At 57.6% G+C, this 16,809-nt stretch overlaps 8 protein-coding genes across 8 annotated transcripts; 3 read left to right on the forward strand and 5 right to left on the reverse strand.

The window, feature by feature from the left end:
* Nucleotides 1-76: 76 nt before the first annotated feature.
* IUM83_11384 (4-aminobutyrate aminotransferase) lies at nt 77-1,592 on the reverse strand (the record flags this gene model as incomplete). The annotated part of the gene is made up of 3 exons (XM_067935940.1): nt 77-957; nt 1,204-1,399; nt 1,464-1,592. 3 exons carry the CDS (start codon nt 1,590-1,592, stop codon nt 77-79), a joined length of 1,206 nt encoding a protein of 401 aa, XP_067781860.1.
* A 2,700-nt stretch (nt 1,593-4,292) lies between these two features.
* On the forward strand, nt 4,293-5,044 carry IUM83_11385 (1-phosphatidylinositol 3-phosphate 5-kinase fab1; the record flags this gene model as incomplete). The annotated part of the gene is made up of 2 exons (XM_067935941.1): nt 4,293-4,443; nt 4,521-5,044. The coding sequence occupies 2 exons, from the start codon at nt 4,293-4,295 to the stop codon at nt 5,042-5,044; spliced, it is 675 nt and encodes a 224-aa protein (XP_067781859.1).
* Nucleotides 5,045-5,544: 500 nt separating this feature from the next.
* IUM83_11386 (1-phosphatidylinositol 3-phosphate 5-kinase fab1) lies at nt 5,545-5,979 on the forward strand (the record flags this gene model as incomplete). The annotated part of the gene is made up of 1 exon (XM_067935942.1): nt 5,545-5,979. The coding sequence occupies one exon, from the start codon at nt 5,545-5,547 to the stop codon at nt 5,977-5,979; it is 435 nt and encodes a 144-aa protein (XP_067781858.1).
* A 590-nt stretch (nt 5,980-6,569) lies between these two features.
* On the reverse strand, nt 6,570-6,970 carry IUM83_11387 (uncharacterized protein; the record flags this gene model as incomplete). Its single annotated transcript, XM_067935943.1, has 2 exons — nt 6,570-6,890; nt 6,968-6,970. The coding sequence occupies 2 exons, from the start codon at nt 6,968-6,970 to the stop codon at nt 6,570-6,572; spliced, it is 324 nt and encodes a 107-aa protein (XP_067781756.1).
* Nucleotides 6,971-7,490: 520 nt separating this feature from the next.
* On the reverse strand, nt 7,491-8,283 carry IUM83_11388 (cAMP-dependent protein kinase regulatory subunit; the record flags this gene model as incomplete). Its single annotated transcript, XM_067935944.1, has 6 exons — nt 7,491-7,529; nt 7,601-7,760; nt 7,832-7,938; nt 7,997-8,046; nt 8,118-8,184; nt 8,260-8,283. The coding sequence occupies 6 exons, from the start codon at nt 8,281-8,283 to the stop codon at nt 7,491-7,493; spliced, it is 447 nt and encodes a 148-aa protein (XP_067781755.1).
* A 1,360-nt stretch (nt 8,284-9,643) lies between these two features.
* Nucleotides 9,644-11,788, reverse strand: IUM83_11389 (Kri1 like protein; the record flags this gene model as incomplete). Its single annotated transcript, XM_067935945.1, has 1 exon — nt 9,644-11,788. One exon carries the CDS (start codon nt 11,786-11,788, stop codon nt 9,644-9,646), a length of 2,145 nt encoding a protein of 714 aa, XP_067781754.1.
* A 1,581-nt stretch (nt 11,789-13,369) lies between these two features.
* On the forward strand, nt 13,370-14,236 carry IUM83_11390 (uncharacterized protein; the record flags this gene model as incomplete). The annotated part of the gene is made up of 1 exon (XM_067935946.1): nt 13,370-14,236. One exon carries the CDS (start codon nt 13,370-13,372, stop codon nt 14,234-14,236), a length of 867 nt encoding a protein of 288 aa, XP_067781783.1.
* A 634-nt stretch (nt 14,237-14,870) lies between these two features.
* IUM83_11391 (putative 4-mercaptohistidine N1-methyltransferase, OvoA C-terminal domain) lies at nt 14,871-15,877 on the reverse strand (the record flags this gene model as incomplete). Its single annotated transcript, XM_067935947.1, has 4 exons — nt 14,871-15,205; nt 15,281-15,473; nt 15,546-15,721; nt 15,787-15,877. The coding sequence occupies 4 exons, from the start codon at nt 15,875-15,877 to the stop codon at nt 14,871-14,873; spliced, it is 795 nt and encodes a 264-aa protein (XP_067781750.1).
* Between the last annotated feature and the right edge of the window lie 932 nt (nt 15,878-16,809).

Raw genomic sequence — 16,809 nt, forward strand, 5'->3', positions numbered from 1 at the left:
GTTGAGGATGGATTTCATCGTTGACTTTGCTTCTAAGCTCGACCTATGACGACACGGGTTCAAATGGCACGCTGCATCACTCGTCTCGTGCCTGGCTGAGGATTTCACAGGCTTCGCGCATCTTGTCCAAGTATTCCGCCGCGTGCTTCGGCTGGAAGACAAGCGCCGGTCGGAAGCGAACGGAGTTGACGCCGCAGCCTCCAGAGGCAACACCCTTTGTCTTCATCAGGCTCACGAAGTCGTTGCGCACAGCTTCCGTCGGGAAGTCCATGGCCAGGTAGGTGCCCTGACCGCGCACGTTGGTCACGAGCGTCGGGAACTCGGCAGCAATTTCGTTCAGCCCAGCCTTCAGGTAGGCACCCGTGATCTGGACGTTCTCGAGCAGACTGTCGCTCTCGACCACGTCCAGCACCGCCTTCAACGTGATCATCTTGGTGGGGTCTCCCATCCACGTGTTGAAGATGCGGTACCCCTCGAGACGGAACTCCTCCTTGGCGAAGTAGCCACCCGTCTGCATCTTCTTGCTGAACGTGACGAGGTCAGGCGGGTTCTCCAGCTCCCAGTGCTCGTGCGCCCAGAATTTGCCCGTGCTGCCACCTCCGGTCTGCACCTCATCCACGATGAACGCGACGCCGTACTTCGCCGCCAGGTCGCGCAGAGCGCGGAAGAACGCCGGGCTCGCGTGGTTGTCTCCCCCATCCCGGCCTGGATCGGCTCGATGATCATGCCGGCAATGCGACTCCTCCGCCTTGGTCACCTCGGCGCTGTGCTTCAGCAGCCTCTCGACTTCCGCCAAGCAGCGCGCATCCTCCGCTTCGTTGGCCGCGTGGTGGACGTCCAGCGGGTATCGGAGCTTGGGGAAGGGCGCCACGGGCCAGTCGAACGCGGGCACGTCCACCTTGTGGATGGCAGGTGAGTCGTCGACAGGCAGCCCAGCAGGCGGCCGTGGAAGCCTCCCTGGAAGGACAGGATGCTCAAGTTGGGGGTGCCCGGCAGCTGGTGCGCCATGCTTGTCTCCAGGTCGTGCTCGGACGGGGCCGGCCGCCGCGCAGCGGTCTGGAACCACATGAACACGGCTTTGTAGGCGTTCTCGTTCGAGCACGAGCCGCACATGAGCGTGTTGACGTCTTCGAGCCCCTCAGGGCGCCCACCTTGAAGCAACGTGTCATCGATGCGGTCGACCCAGTCCGCGGGCGGGAACACGCCAGGCAGGGCGCTGCGCCAGCAGGGCCAGGTTGTCCTTGTCGCCCATGGCCTCGAGGATCTTGGGGTGGTTGTAGCCGATGGGCAGCGACGCGATCTGGCCGTACACGTCCAGGAAGCGGTTGCCGTCCACGTCCACGAGGTAGTTGCCCCTGCTAACCGCGTAGTCGGCGAAGAAGTTGATGGCGCCCGTGTTCTGCAGCGCAGCGAGGCGCTCGAGCTGCTGCTGCGACTTGGGCCCGGGCACGGCTCGTCACGACCTCGGCGCGCGCGTACTCGTCCGGGAAGGCGGGCGCGGGCGTGGAGGGCAGCGCGTGGCTGCCGGCAGTGGACAGCGAGCGCCTCCACGGCGCGCAGCGAGGCTTCAGGGCGCGCAGGCTCCGCGACATCAGCAGGGCGAGGGGGGGGGGGGGGGGGGGGGTCACTTGCTTCCGAGGGTGCAGATTGCGGAATGACGCGGATCGGATGCGGATCGGGACTTCAAGTTGCCCTTGACTTGAAGTTTGTATCGGAGTGATGGTCACCGACGCCGCGGATTTGCTGCGCGGGACTCGGCTTTACAAGCAGCGCGTCACCAGTCAGACACCAAACAAGGCGTTTATGGTTGGAGGCGCGGCTGGGGTACAACCGTAACGTATTCATTGCACCGCGGCTCAGTGAGCATTGCTCACTGTATCTCCTGCGAGGCGCCAAGACCAGGAGAACTCGCTGCGCTCAACGCTGTGCGCATCCTGTCGGCATGTCAACAAGGTATTGTAGCGGCAGGCTCCTACTTCAATGGATCCCGGTGGTGCTGCTCGATGACCAGGCTATTCCTGCTAAGCCGGACGCGCGTCTGGAAGCGGATTCAGGAAGCTCAGAGCTGCCGGGTTGTCGGCTATGAGCGAGGTCACTGATTGCTCGGGACAGAATGCACTACACTACGGCACGAAGGCCCCCAAGCCGTCCGCGATCAACGTACAGCTGCGGATCTGAAGGGCGCTGCCACGGCCCCCTTGTAAGGCACGTTTTAAGGTAGGGGCTTGCCAATTGCTAAAGGAATCACTTCGCAAGGTAATTTGACGTTATAGGAGCAAACAAGTCGGCTTCAAAGCTTGGACAGCCACGTTTTCGATTCCAAAACGGAGAAGTAGATGTGGTCCTTTGTCCACCAGGACGAAGTGCACCAAGCTGCGTGACGAAAAATGACTCCCAACGGAAATGTTGACAGGCAAACCATCCCTGCGCTGTATTACCCTCCTTGCTGCTTTGGTACTGCGTAGTAGCTAGTGACCATCTCTGCGTCCAGGACTGCCCGGGTTGGGGAGACTGTCCTAGTGGAATGCAAGAGATCGAAAGTATCGAAGCCCGAGAGCAAGCTGTGCGGACGCTCCTTCCGGCTCCGTGCACAGCAATGTTAAACACCGCCGCGTGTCAAGTACATGTACAGACAAGTGACCATTCTCGTGCATTGGACATGGCCAGGCAATGCTGCTGCGTCTGCAGCTGTCGGCGGCAATGTTCGGTCGCCTCAAGCCACGACGCTGTCGTTCGCGTTCCCAACGCGTTACGATGCGTCGAATGAGTCAACGACGGATCCGAGGCAGCCTGCGATGACTGAGGTTGTGCGGGTCGTGCTACCTTCCAGTCCTGTTCAACAGCGATCCATCAATGATCCACGATCGTACCGCCATTTCCACGACGAACCCGAGCTATCACTTCTTGACTAATAGAGCAAGCTCTTGCTTGATATGCTGGCTAGCAGCCCCGCACGCTGTTAAAGCACGGCGTACATTTACTCACCCACGGCTCGACCTTCCTGTGGTCGAGCATGATCTGAGCTGCCGTCGGTCGCTGATCGGTTTTAGTACGGATATCAATGCATGACCTATCGGACCTACTGCTGGTGTGTGGGCGACGACTGCAAAGCCAAGAGTTTAAGTCGAAGCCTGCAATGACCTCGTAGCGAGCTCGATAGCACCAGAGCATCAATAAGTTGCCTTCAACAAGTTCAACGAGTTGCCCGTTTCCACCGAAATGGAATTTTGTCCAATGGCTTTCTGCCACGGGTTTTGGCCAATCACAAATCAGCAGCTGCCACAACCAAACAACGCATTACACAATCGAACGCTCTACCCCACTCACAAACTCTACTCCATACAATTCCCTATACATAGGAAAGTTATCGCGCATCCCACTGCTTTCTTTGGTGTCGTCGTCCGTAGAGGTGCTTGTGCAATGCTTGCAAACCTAGCATGGAGCGTAAAGTCCAGCGCTGCGCGGCACGGACGCAAGGGACACACGCGACGAAGAGAGCATCAGAGAGGGCCGGCGCGCTTGCTTCGTATTCGTCCGCCCTCGCAACGGGCTCTCCATCGGAGCCTGCCGTTTCGAGACGGGTTCCGGCGGCGATTATTTTATCACACTTGTTTGAGCCGATACGCCAGCTGCACGCCGCCGTGCCATTTGGCTGGGTATCACACCGAAGTCGGCTGGCGCTGCGGCAACCAGGCTGTCTGCCGATGTTGCCACCGCCGAGACGCTCAGTCACCGAGTCGGGGACCCCAGCAAGTCGAGTTTCGTGAGTCGCCTCTCACTTGTTTCTGCCACCAGCGCGGGGAGATACGGACGGCGATACGTATCACCGCTGGCTCGCTGCATCAATGCATCGGCCCGAGGGTTATCTGATCGTCGCTGATTGGCTAAAATGGTGTCTCGCCCAAGCCACAACTTCCCCATTCGCGTGCCTCTTTGCGCCGCCTGTCTACGTCCGCCATGGGGGGGGAAGGTCGCAACGTGCCACCAACTGGAGCTCGCAGCCAGTGCGGACGAGCGAGCGAGGGAGCACTGGCACTCCTGCGCTGCAAGGGCGGAAGGCACAAGCGTGTCCTACTCCACCTCCGATCGCCTCCTCCCCACGCGAGCGAGCGAGCTATCTTCGCCCGGCAGTTCAGGTGCGCGGCGTCTCCTCGATCGCGTCTCTCCACCTCTCTAACCGCCCGTTGCATTGCATTGAGCAGATACTCGTAGATAGATGAACGGCGACGTCCGGGGTCCCCGAGTACCCGCGCGCGCCCACCGTGGCGTCGCAATGGCCCGCCGACGTGGACCTGGACGCGCTGTACCTGTCGGAGCGCGCCGAGGTGGACGAGCTCGTGCGCAGCGCCTCCGACATGAGCGTCTGGGCGGTGGAGAACCGCAAGGACAACGCCATGGTCTTCCTGCACTCGAAGAACAGCGAGCGCCTCTCCTACTCCGTGCGTGCCGTCACCAAGGTCACGGGCTCCGTGTCCGACGTGCTCGAGTGCCTGCGCTCCGTGGACAACGCGACCCTCAAGGGCTTCCAGAAGCTGCTGCACCGCGCAACTTCCTGGACGGAGAGGTGCTGCACGCGCACCACATGGACCCGGCCTCGTCGCACGACGGCACGTCGGTCGAGTCCATGACGCTCAAGTGGCTCGTGTACTCGTCGCCCAAGACGCTGGGCCGCTCCAAGGAGTTCTGCATTCGCGAGTACTGCGCGCTGGTGCCCAACCACCCGGTGCACGGCAACGTCGGCGTGCTCAAGTTCGAGTCGTACGACGGCGCAGCGGCGCAGTACGGCATTCGCGGCAAGCCCGACGCCTACAGCCTGACTGTGTTCGAGCCCAGCTCCTTCGTGGTGCAGCAGACCCCGAGGACCCCAACATGGTCAACGTCACGTGGACGTTCGCGATGCGGAAAGCGCGCGGAGGCGAGAGCATCTCAGCTGGCGTGCGCCTCACGTCGCTTCGACTGGCTGGTGATCTCTCCGGCATGCAGAAGGCAGTGCAACAGGCGCTTTTTGCCCCGGCAGCGCTGGCGCAACGTCAGGAGTGGGTGAACGACTCGCAACGAACCAATTGCTCGCTCTGCGTGCAATCTTTCAGCATGCTGAAGCGACGTCACCACTGTCGTGTGTGCGGCGAAGTCGTCTGCTCCGCGTGTACCGTGTTCAAAATGGTCAAGGGCGATCAAGAAGTGGCGGCGAAAGTGCGAGTGTGCAAGGCCTGTTTGGCCAAGAGTGCCAGCTCGAACGGCATTATCACCAACGCCTTCGCCAACCAGAACGTTGGAAACACCACGGTCTCAGGATACGCTAATCCGCCAGCTCGGCTGTTGAGTAGCAATGGCACCGGGTGGAGGTCAATGGTGGGATGGGAAATATTCCGCCTCCTAATGGCGCAGGCGTTGGCACCAGCATTGGCAGTACCAGCTCGTTGACTTCGGATGAATCACACAGTCCACCCAACGACAACCCAGCGTCAGCGTCTCCTACGATGATGATCCAAAACAAGGGAATGTCTCTAAATGACTATGACTCGGCGTCACAAATGAGCGACGATGGAAGTAGCAGCCCCGCCCTACCGCAAGCAGTCCTCCTCTGTGTCAAGCCAAGGAAGAGGAACGGGCTACGAGGGTAGGCCGATTGGTTCCATGGGTAGAACTGCGTCCAATGCTAGTATTGCTACCAGCAGGAAGAAGAGCTCCGATCGTCGTATCCATTATTTCAACGAGGATATGGAGGAGATCTGCATGTTGGCGATGGAAACGCTGACATGCCCCATGGCAGGTATTCGGACCGAAGATTTCGAGCTCGTGAGGTACTATGACGGCAAGCCGGGGCCGGGCCTACCTCGAAGTCTGCCGACCTTCCGACGACTGGCAACTCGCGGTAAGCCGTGCATCGTGCTCGATGTGAGCTCGGACAAGCGAATTTCTGGCGAAAAGCGTTTTACGGCTAAGCTGCAGTTTTCGTGGGTATTCCGTTGCTCGTAAACGGCGAGGTGGTTGGCGATTTGTGTGTCGCGGACCGCTACGCCCGTGACAATATCGACCACAAGCAAGTGGAGGTGCTCAATGTATTGGGCGAGACAGTCACTCAGTATATGCAATCGGAGGAGTACCAGGAGGATCTGATGGAGTTCAAGGCCGCAAATTTGGCCCGCAGGCCCCTACAAGTGGATCTGTATCCCAGCCAGCAGATGACGAATCCCCGCCACGAAGCACCAGGGAAGTTGCGTTTTAAAGTATAACGGCACGGTGAAGCTGAAAAACGTGGACGCATTGGTCGGTGGTCGGCGGGTAGGATGGTGGTGCGCTCAACCACTCGCGGTGTATATGTGAGCCTGTCTGGCAGGAGAACGGGAGTGTTGGCGCGTCTACCCGGGCCTCCTGCCACCTTGTCTACCGCTTAAGCGGGGTACGTGAAAATTGTTGAGGGGTTATAGATTCCTTGGTAGCTGCTGTGTGAATTCATTGCTACCCCAAAGTGATTAAATATTTTCCGGTTTTGCCTACTTCGCTAAAGTCTGCATAACTGCGTTGCTGTTGGTGGCATACAAGTTGCTCCAGAGATCCCATACAATCTAAGTACGGGCTGACAAGCTGCCGCCTCCATGCCGTCCGGGCCGAGACCTTCGTCCATCAGGTGAAGGAGACCGCGATCGGGACCGCAGTCGTGCCAACATTCCTGCTGTTGCGTCTTGCTGCTTCCCGTCCTCCCTCTTATTCCAGCAGTACGGCCAGGAATCTCGAATATGCTGGAGTTCTTCCTGGATAGTGCGAGTTGTGTGCTGCGTTTGTTGGCGACGTAGTTGCTCCGCCTCTTCCTGACGACGCGAAACATGGGACGAACGTGTAATGGAGGTCACTGCCAGAGGCACTGGGCGCTTTCCAGATGGAGTCGTCTGCAGGGACAAACACAGAAATTAGCTCGTGGATGTGTGGATGGAACATTGAGGTCAGTCTGTCTGGTAGTGCTCACCATTGGACGCTGCGGTAGTCGCGAAGCTCGACTTTGTCCGCTTCCTGCCACTGCTTCGTTACCAGCTGCATACCAAGACGAACATGACTCGGGGGCTCACTGACATCTTCGCGGTCGTGTTCCCGCAGTGACGGTAGATCACTTCGACTGGTCATCGATGTCATGGTTGGTTTCCTGGTCAATGTTCTGGAAGCGTCTGGCGCTGAGGCATTTGTAGGAGATTGTTGAGTGACACTTATGCGATGTTTGCTTGCAGTACGACCTCGTTCCTTCTGCTGGCGCTTCTTCTGCTTCTCTTCAAGCATGTAGTACAATGGGAGCTCCATGCAAAGTTGGTCCCCTGCAACGTGTGTGCGCCTCCCACAGATCAAGCAGCAGTTGCCGCTGAGTCGCATGAGTTTGCGCGTAATGGGGACTCTCAGATTTGGGTACTGCAGCGCCTGTAAAATTCGCGTTTCTCGCCAAGCTTCGCGTGCTTCAGCAATAGCGCGTAGTCGTTTCCGAGTTGGAACGACGTGGGGCTTTAACTCTTGCCACCAAAATGCAACATGAACAATTTCTTCTGCAACATAACAACAAATGCGTTAGTAAACAGCCTAGGGTTGGCCAAAATTCCATGAACAAGTTGGATACCGTGAGCATCAGGCAGTCCACATCAGTTGTGGCGCGAATGTCCACAGGACATAAAGATACTTTCTTCTCCGACGCGAGATATTCACCAGCAACGTCGAATTTGCCCAAAAATGTCAACTCGACGGTGATACTGCGCTGCACACCGCGGACTTCACCCATGCTGCATCAGATTCACGGTGAGACTCGGCAAATTAAATACCTAGTGCAAAATAAAGGAATGTGTAAGCATACCTCATCTTCGAGCTTTCACTAACTGTGAGATTGACGCTCTCCACGGCCTCCCCTCGCAAGAAAACAAAGAAGGAATCCGCCTCAGAGCCTTTGCGCGTCAAATATTGCTGGAAAATTGATAATTAGTGATGCACTCGTGAGGCAAAGACTGAGGTTATGACGTACCCCAGCAGAGACATTAACGAGCTTCATTGAGTTTACGATGTGCATGAGTTCTGAAAACAAAATGTAAGGATGCGTGAGATGCATAACATACAAGCAGGATTCATAAGAGTACCAAACTCACGCATCTTCGTCCAGTTCTTAAATATAAGTAAATGCTGCAAGAAGGCGATGTTGTCCGTGATGGTTCCCTGGATGATATAATAGAAAACATAAAATAAAGTCAACTACAAGTTTAACCTTGAGTGAAGCTCTTCGCAACGGACCTCAATCGTTTGGCTGCGAGTCATTCGCAGATAGGATGCTGCTGTAAGAACGATAAAATTTGCCATTTGTGCCTGCGAGTCGACGATTACGGTTGCACTTCGCTTGGAATCAGGCTCAATAAGGCAGAGCTCTCCGAATGTCGCGCCTGGCGTGAGTGTTACCACTTTGTTGCCGTAGTTGATACTTGCTGTCCCTGACTACAACATCGTAAGTGGAAACTGCAGTCGCGTATCTAGTCGGGAAGGTCTGGATGCTGAAACTTACAAGTCGGCGCATGCTGGAGGAAACAGAGCTCGAGCGGATAATCCGCTGATACCTGATCTGCTCGTCCGGACTACGGACGTATACCGATACGAGACCACTCATGAGGATCTACGACCAACACAAGCAATCAGCGGAATTTTGACAAAAAACTAGTGCTTTGGCTGATGAGATGCACTTACGAAGCATGTGCTGCCCTTTTCACCCTGATTTACGACGACCTCTCCGCTGTTGAGATGGAGGAACTCCATCTCCTTGCATAACTTTTAGCAGATACCTCGGACATTGTTGTAAAGAGCGAGCTGAGTTTTCCTGATTCATGAGCCACTGGTACAGCATCTTCACATGTGCAATTGACCAATGCAACCTTGGTCAAGGAAACAAATATCCTCGATCAAATACACCAGAGCAAGAAATGCGGAACTAAAACAATGTGGAAAGGATATCACTCTCCGATCGATCTTCAGGTGGTTTCTTCAGCATTCTGAATCCGATATGGCACCGAGTTAATAGTCACAAACCACGAGATCCACCAGGTGCTACAACTCACTCGATTATACGCTGAACCTTCGCACTAACGGCCATAAGTGCCGGGCTGGGTAGAATTTCCCGGCGCAGTGCACTCCACTTGCTCGATTTCGTCGTTGCAGGGATTTTGGCGCCACTGGTGGCTCCTTGTTGCTCTCGCCCTCATGCTCAAAAGATGAGGAGGATTTTTCGTTGTTGGCACTCCATGCGGCGGAAGTACTGGAAGTTGGGCTCGCTGCTGCTCCGCCACGCCGATAAATGCGAGACAGCCTCGACGCTTTCCCTCCAACGCACTCGCTGCTGAAGTGGCATTAGAAGACCTGGGCGAATTTGACGATACTGGGGCTACTGCTGGCAACGCAGTCATTTTGGACGAGGAAAACGGAGGGGAAGACGCCCACAGAGTGGACGGGTTGCTCTTGGTACACTGCGAATGTTAGACGTGGCTACGCTATTTGTGGAAGTGTACGTTGAAGTTTTCTGATTTCTGTAGACGAAAACGTAGCCATTTGAAGACATTTGAAGACAGGTGTTGGTGCAAGGTGCATCTATCGCATTAGGCTGAACCACGCTCTAGGTGGCCCCAAACTTTCTCTACTTTTTACTAGCCTTGACCAGCTTGTACGACTCGAGTCGGGAAGTCGGCAGACCGGTGGACGCGTACGCATTCTTTTCAGCACCGCCCTTCTTCTTACCGCGACGCTTCTTCTTCTTCTCGGGCTCGTCTGAGGCCTTCACCGCAGCTGCCTCGCTATTGGTTTTCTTTGCCTTCTTGATCTTGGGCGCGGACGCTGCCTCCTCATCTTCCACCGCCTCAGGCATCTCCTCGTCCTCTTCGGGCTTCGACTCGTCCTCAGCAGCCTTTTTCTTTTTGTTGCGTTTTCGCTTCTTCTTCGGCTGATCGGTCTCATCGTCCTGTGTCTCTACGGCCTCCTTCTTGTTCTTGCGTCTGCGGTTCTCCTCCTGGGCTTCACGCACACCCTTCTTGAAGCTCTTGAGCCGCTTGCGGTCCACATTGTACTCCATCTCAGCATACGGCGCCATACGTTTGAGAGACACAAGCTGCTTGAGCTCTTTGTCGTCGGCAGCCATAATCTCGTCCACCGTCAGACCGAAATCGTTGTTCTGCACCTGGCGGTACTTGAAGCGGCACTTGATGTCGCCAATTAGATCCTCGTAATCTAGGCTGTACAGCTCGTCCAAGTACTTCTGCTTTTCACGCTGCATCTCCTCCCTCGTCATCTTCTTTGAGGAAGCCTGTTCTTCCACCTCCTGCTCCTCTTCCTCATCGCCTTCTTCCGGTTCCTCCTGCTCTTCGCTATCGTCTTCCTCGTTAGTCTTAGTGGTAGTCTCTGTCGTCTCCTCCTCCTCCTCCTCCTCCGGGTCAACAGGCAGACCAGCAAACAGCTCCTTGTCTTCCTCGTCATCCCACGTAGGCTTTTCCATATCGTCATCATCCTCGTCGTAGTATTGCTCGTCAAAGACAGCCTGCATACGCTTGTCGTACTCTTCGGGGTCGAAGTCGCCTTCCAAGTCCTCCGGCTTCAGCCCGGCCGTGCCCTCTTCCTCACCCATGAGCCGTGCCACCTTCTTGAGCTTCTGCTCAATTTCGGCCTGCTTCAGATTCTTCAGACGACGCAGCTCCCCCTCCTTCTTCTGACGCTCGAGAGCCTTGCGCTCCTTGCGCTCGGCACGTTTGCGCTTACGAGAGTCGTCCTCGCGACGCATCGTGTCCTCGATGTGACGCGAGTGCGTCTGGATAACGCTGCTGCCCTGCTCCTCGAAGCGGAAATTGTACGTGTGTTCAAAGTCCTCGGCCTTCTCGAGCTCCTCAGCGTCCTCCTCGTCCTCCTTTACGATATCGTCGTAGTGGGGGACGACCGCCGTCTTGTCCTTCCAGCCTTCGCTGCTCAGGTAGTGCTCGAGGAACTTCTCCGGGTCCACCTCGTCCTTCTTGATCTTGGAGCCGTACTTGGAGGTGAACTCCTCGTACTCCTCCTCCTCCTGCTTCTGCTCCCCCTCCGTCTTCTTCCGGACGGTGAACAATCCTCCGTCCAGGTCGTCCCCCTCCTCCTCCTCCTCCTCATCATCATCACTGCTGCCCTCCTTCTCCTTCAGAGACTTGAGGAAGTCCTTCTTGATCTGCGCCTGCTCCTCCGCGTACGTCCGCACCGGTCTGCTCTCCTCCTCCTCCTCCTCGCTGCCGCTGACGTCGCCCGCGATCACCTGCTGACGCACCAGGTCCTTATAGTACAGCGGCGCCGAGCCCTGCTTCTGCTTCTTCTTCTTCTTGCTCTTCTTCCCGTCGTCGCTGTCGCTGTCCGACTCGGACTCTGTCGCCTTGAAGAAGGCGATGGACGAGTCGTAGATGGCCGGGTCCTTCTTGCGGATGAGCCGCAGCGTCTTGGAAATGTCGGCGTCCAGCTCCCGCGTGAGCTCCTCGCCGTCCTCGTCCTCCGTCTCCGAGTCCGACTCGTCGTCGTCGTCATCGGCGTTGAGTCCGCGCTTCTCCAGCGCCGAGAGCTCCTCCTGGCGCTTGCGCTGCTCGAAGGCCGCGGCGAACCTTTGGTTCACCCTGAGCTGCACCTCCGGGCTGCTGGACGGCGACGCGCGCGCGGGCATGGAGGCGCCCTTGGTCACCAGCAGGTCGTCGTCCTCCTCCTCGTGGTGGTGCTGCTTCTGCTGCGCGGCGGGCGGCGCTGTTGTCTTGGAGCCCTTGCTAGAGCGGCGGGAGCCCATGATGCGCGACGATTGACACAGTGAAGTGGTGGATGGCCGCGGCTGGAAGAGAGCGCGCACTGTGGGTGTTCGGGTAGGTGCGATACCGATCGAGTACCGCGACGTTTCGACTCGAAACTTTCGAGCGAGGGTGTATTCATCGCTAAGTACGAGTCGAGCGTGGCGGACGGTTTCGGTGGGGATTTTGACGACGACTGCATCGAACTGGATTGACTGGATGCATGAAGTTACAGCAATGCGTTGCGGTTGATCCGCTTACGTGCATGTTGTACTGTACGGATATTTTCTTGAGGTGAGAGGCGTGCGGAAACGAGGCCGAGGTCGACGGCTGCCTGCGATCGTGGAAGATACGAGGCGGCAGTTGAGAGGAAGATGGGGCCGAGGCGGATTGTCGATCCCCTTTGCAGGCAGTGGAGGCCACGAGTCGCTGCTCGGCCATTAGAGCTTTGCTGCGTGCCGCTTAGTTCCCCGTGCAGCGCAGACATCAAAGGCTCGTGCTATTAGTTCGAGCAGATTACGCCGGTTCAGGCCGGAAACAGCGCAAAAGCCCCAGCTCGACCTCAAGCGCGGTGGTGCACTACGAATGGAGGGCAGCAGCTCGAGAGCGGCCGACTTCAACACCAGCGCGCGCCTAAAGTGCGACCTGGAATCGATAGAACACGGGGTAGGGAGGAGGAGAGACCTGCGAAAAAAGTGTTCTCGATTTTGCATACTGAAGCCAAGTCTTTTTGGCGGGTGGCCGAAACTGGTGGAGGAGGACGCTCGCCGCACAGGCATAACACCATGCCATGCCGCAGCACATGCATGACCATGTAATCGCAGCGGTCGAGCGTTCACGCAAAGCGGTGGACGCGAACCCATGCAGCCCTAGTAGGTGCCTCCAGGCAGTAGGAAGGATAGAAGAGCAAAGTATCCGCTGCTGGAGGAGGCAGTTGGGGTGGCTTGCGTTGCAGACCACTGGATCCTGGAGGGGCGCTGCGCGGAGCTGTTGGCGTTCGGCAGCAGCGTGCAGCCAGCAGCACTCTCGAGCCTGGTGTCCCATGTTCTCCGTGCCAGAAAAGCAGCAGGGCTGTGGGTCCTGCTCCGCCAAACTGCGCCAACTCTAAATATGCAAATGTCACAGGGCATACAATATGGAAGGTCTAAAGTGAGTATTTTAGAGTCCTATTACGCCATCCAGTCAATCGAGTCCCGGAGATATCGAGTTTGCGGCGGTCTGCGCTGACTGCCAACCAACGGGGCTTTGAGCTCGCAGCCCGGGCATATCGTTTGCCCCCTCTCTATGTCTGCGGGGGCTTTGCATACCAAAAAAGGCCCCGAGCAGGAACAGGAGCGCCGTCCTTCCTTCTTCCCCTCGCCAGCCTCGCCTCGCCCTGCCAACCTTCGCTTCGCATAGAGAAGCAGGAACAAAAGCGCGGCCAGTCACAACTCGAGGGACCGGTGCAACCATCCCACGCCTCGGATACCGCCCCGTTGAGGAGCAGCAGCCAGCCATCACAGTGCAACCGGCAGCACGGAGACAGCAGAGCAGCAGCAGCAGCAGCAGCAGCAGGCGGACAGCGCTGTGACGAGCGACCGCCCATGGCCATGATGCTGGACGACACGGCCGACTCGAACGACGAGCGCGGCCGCGCCATCGTGCAGACGCTGGCGGTCGTCGTCGAGTCCATGGTGCACGCCAGCGACCGAATGCCGCTGGGCTACTACCACAAGACCAAGTTCGAGGCCTTCCGCGCGCCGGGCATCTCCGTGCGCGACTACCTGGCGCGCATCCACAAGTACGCGAGCTGCAGCCCCGAGTGCTTCGTGCTGGCGCTCGTGTACATGGACCGCCTGCACCAGATGCAGGGCTTCGTGCTCACGGAGCTCAACGTGCACCGCGTGGTCATCACGAGCGTCGTGCTGGCCGCCAAGTTCTTCGACGACCACTACTTCAACAACGCCTACTACGCCAAGGTGGGCGGCGTGCCCTGCCCCGAGATGAACGAGCTCGAGGTCGAGTACCTGCTGCTCATCAACTTCAGCCTCCACGTGAACAGCGAGACGTACGCGCGCTACTACAACGAGCTGGCCAACCACTACATGTACACGCGCGTGCGCAGCGCGTCGCTGCCGCACTCGCCCTACTACCAGCTGCGCCACTTCGTCGCGCCCGACCCGCAGCACGAGGGTCAGCTCGTGTACGTGACCGAGAGCTACCCGAAGGTGCCGCCCCAGCAGGAGCATCGCCGCAGCCACCCGCTGCCGCTGCACCACCAGTCACACCACCAGTCACAGCCCATGATGGCCCCCATGCACCACCACCGCCGAACAGTAGAAGACGGCGAGAACGGCGCCGCCGCAGGCTCCGCAACAGGGAACAGCGGCAACGGCATCGCCTGCACAAAGTCAAGTCGGGCGTCCGGGCAGAAGAGGAGGAGCGCTGTCGCGCTCGGGGTGAACGCGTAACATACTTGTCCAAGCGGCAGCTTGGTTGTGAGAGAGGCGGAGACACCCCCGGAGCGACACCAACACACAGAAACACTATAATTTTGACGGCGCGCGAGCAGGAAAGGAGAGCAGCTAGACTCCCGGCGAGGCTTGGGAGAAGGAACACCAAGCCGTGAGCACCAAGTGTACGACCGATCGTTGCAGCAATTTCTAGGCGCGCTGAGCAGCGGTAACCCCAGTCCAAAGGTAGCAGGTGTGCCGCGCGAACTCGCGCGCCTCTGCGCGGATTGGTCATACAGCTCCCGTGCGCTCTATCCTGCTCTCCCCGCTCGCTTCCGTCCCCACCATTCGCCTCTCCTTTAATATAGCCACCTGACTGTGGGTCAGTCAGTCAATAGTCTTCCGATAGTATTAGCTGCTAGTCAAAGTCACCCAGGTTGCTTCCGCTTGCACTCTCTCAGCTTCCTTCGCGGATGCTGGGGTGCAAGTGCCTTTGTAATCTAGACCGGGTTCTTTGAAATATCACTGTTCAAATGGCAACACCAAACAGAAGCAGGAAGGCATAGTGGATTTACCTCTCAACGTCCATGGGATGAGGAACAACGGCGATAAAACTTCGGCGTAGATCTACTACCATCACTAGTACTAGTATTTATTTGCGCCTCCAGAAGGTGCCGTCGGATACACCCCACTGGAACTTGCGTTCGTGCTCACGGATCATGAACGGGTAGTCCTGGCGCTCGACAAGCTCGAAGTCTGCCGAGAGCAACTTCTCAATCACGCTGAAGCTGTCCACGGGCTTACCCTCACCGTCGCGGACGCCGCCGATCCACTTGTCCTTGGCCGTGTACTCCTCCAGCCAGGAGTACGGGCTCACAAGAGCAAGAATGCCTCCCGAGTTGATGAAGCCGCCGATCTCCGTCAAGAACTTCTGCGGCTCCGGCAGGCGGCACAGCAAATTTGACGCGAACACCGCGTCGAATTTACCTGCAAGCAATGGACCGCAACGCTCAATCGGCTATCACACCCCCATCATCCGTCACCCCGAACGAAAGCACGTACCTAGCGACGGCGACAGATTGCACGCATCTCCCTGCTCGAAGGTGACGCTAGCGGGCTTGGCTCCCCCGGGGAGCTTCGCGTGACGCAGCTCGTGGATGTCGCCCTGGATGTGCGCCTCGTACTGCATCTCGCCGCGCTCCTTCATCTGCTTGGCGGCGTCCACGAAATGCTGCGAGAAGTCGATGCCCACGGTCTGAACCACCAGCAACAGAATACAACTTCAATGCATGTATGCATCTAGGAAAGTATCTTGCTCTGCCCGCACCTCATCGTAGAATTTGCTGAGCTCGAACGAGGCGCGTCCCACAGCGCAGCCAATGTCCAGCGCGCGTCCGTGTTGGCCCACGGGCGTCAGCTTGGCGCAGCGCTCCACAGTGCGCGGCAGAAACTGCAGCGCGTCCAGCGGCGCGAAGCTGTAGGGCACAACGGCCGAGGGCTCGCCTGGCAGAGGAAGTCATCAGTAAGGGGCAATGGCAAGGAAGAGAACGTGCCCGTCAATAACGCACCATAGTGGAACTGCAGATACTCGTGCACGGCTCGCTCGGACTCGTAGACGGCTGAGCCGCTGGCCGTCGTGCTGCGGACGGCGGGGGCCATGCTGGTCAAGAGCGCAAATGCCCCACCTGACTCGGGGACCTGAGCCTGCGGCTGGCAATCCGGCGTTGGATACGGGACATGAGTCCCGTAAACAGTGGCGTAACCTTCGTAACCCGTCTATCGGAGTTAGTCGACGTGCCGCGGTGCGGGCAGTGGTGTTGAACTCGGCTAAGTGCGATTGGATGGAGAGACACGCAGCAGGAGCTGGGGGGCACCGTGCCGTACCCGGCGAGTTGAACCTGCCCCGCGATGGAGCGCCGACATGGTAATCCGTCGGCGTGGCGACCGGCTGCTCGGTTTCCAGGCGGAGGCATGGCGACCGCAGCGACGCAGCGACGCCAAGTGGCCGCTACGAATTAGCCACGTCGAAACGCGGAAATACGCGCTGTCGCACGAACTTCGCACTGTCCATAAATCAGTACATATTGCGCTGCGGCTAGATTTCCTTTTAAGCAGGAAAAGAGATTCGAGGGTGTTGCCAGACAAAACCCTGCCCAGAGGGACTTCTGGCGCGCAGCAGAATATTTGAAATGCAGTTCGAGCTCAGAATCGTCAAGTAGATAGTACACGTTCGACGTGCTAACTCATGGATGCAGTGTCCTACCTAGATATTTTACTGCGTACTTGTAGTGCTCGAGGCTCTTGCAAGCCTTGTTTCTGCATTTTGGAGAAACGGCTCCAAGCGAGCGACAACCAAGTCCGCTTGGCTTCAAGAAATTTCGGTTGTACAATGCATTTTGTTTAGCATTCGTATCGCCCCAACGATATTCGTGGTATTTCTAGGTATTTCTAGGCATGGGCGCCGCGCTACTACCGTGACAGTGATTTGCCCAGTGAATGTGTAGCGCTGTTACCGCGTAGAGAGGGCAGCTGCGGCCATGCTTCATGCTGCGAAGAGATGCTACGCAACGGCTTCCTCGTAAGTTACCTTC

The sequence above is a fragment of the Phytophthora cinnamomi genome, assembly GCF_018691715.1.
Source record: "Phytophthora cinnamomi strain GKB4 chromosome Unknown Contig114, whole genome shotgun sequence".
Lineage (NCBI taxonomy): Eukaryota > Oomycota > Peronosporomycetes > Peronosporales > Peronosporaceae > Phytophthora > Phytophthora cinnamomi.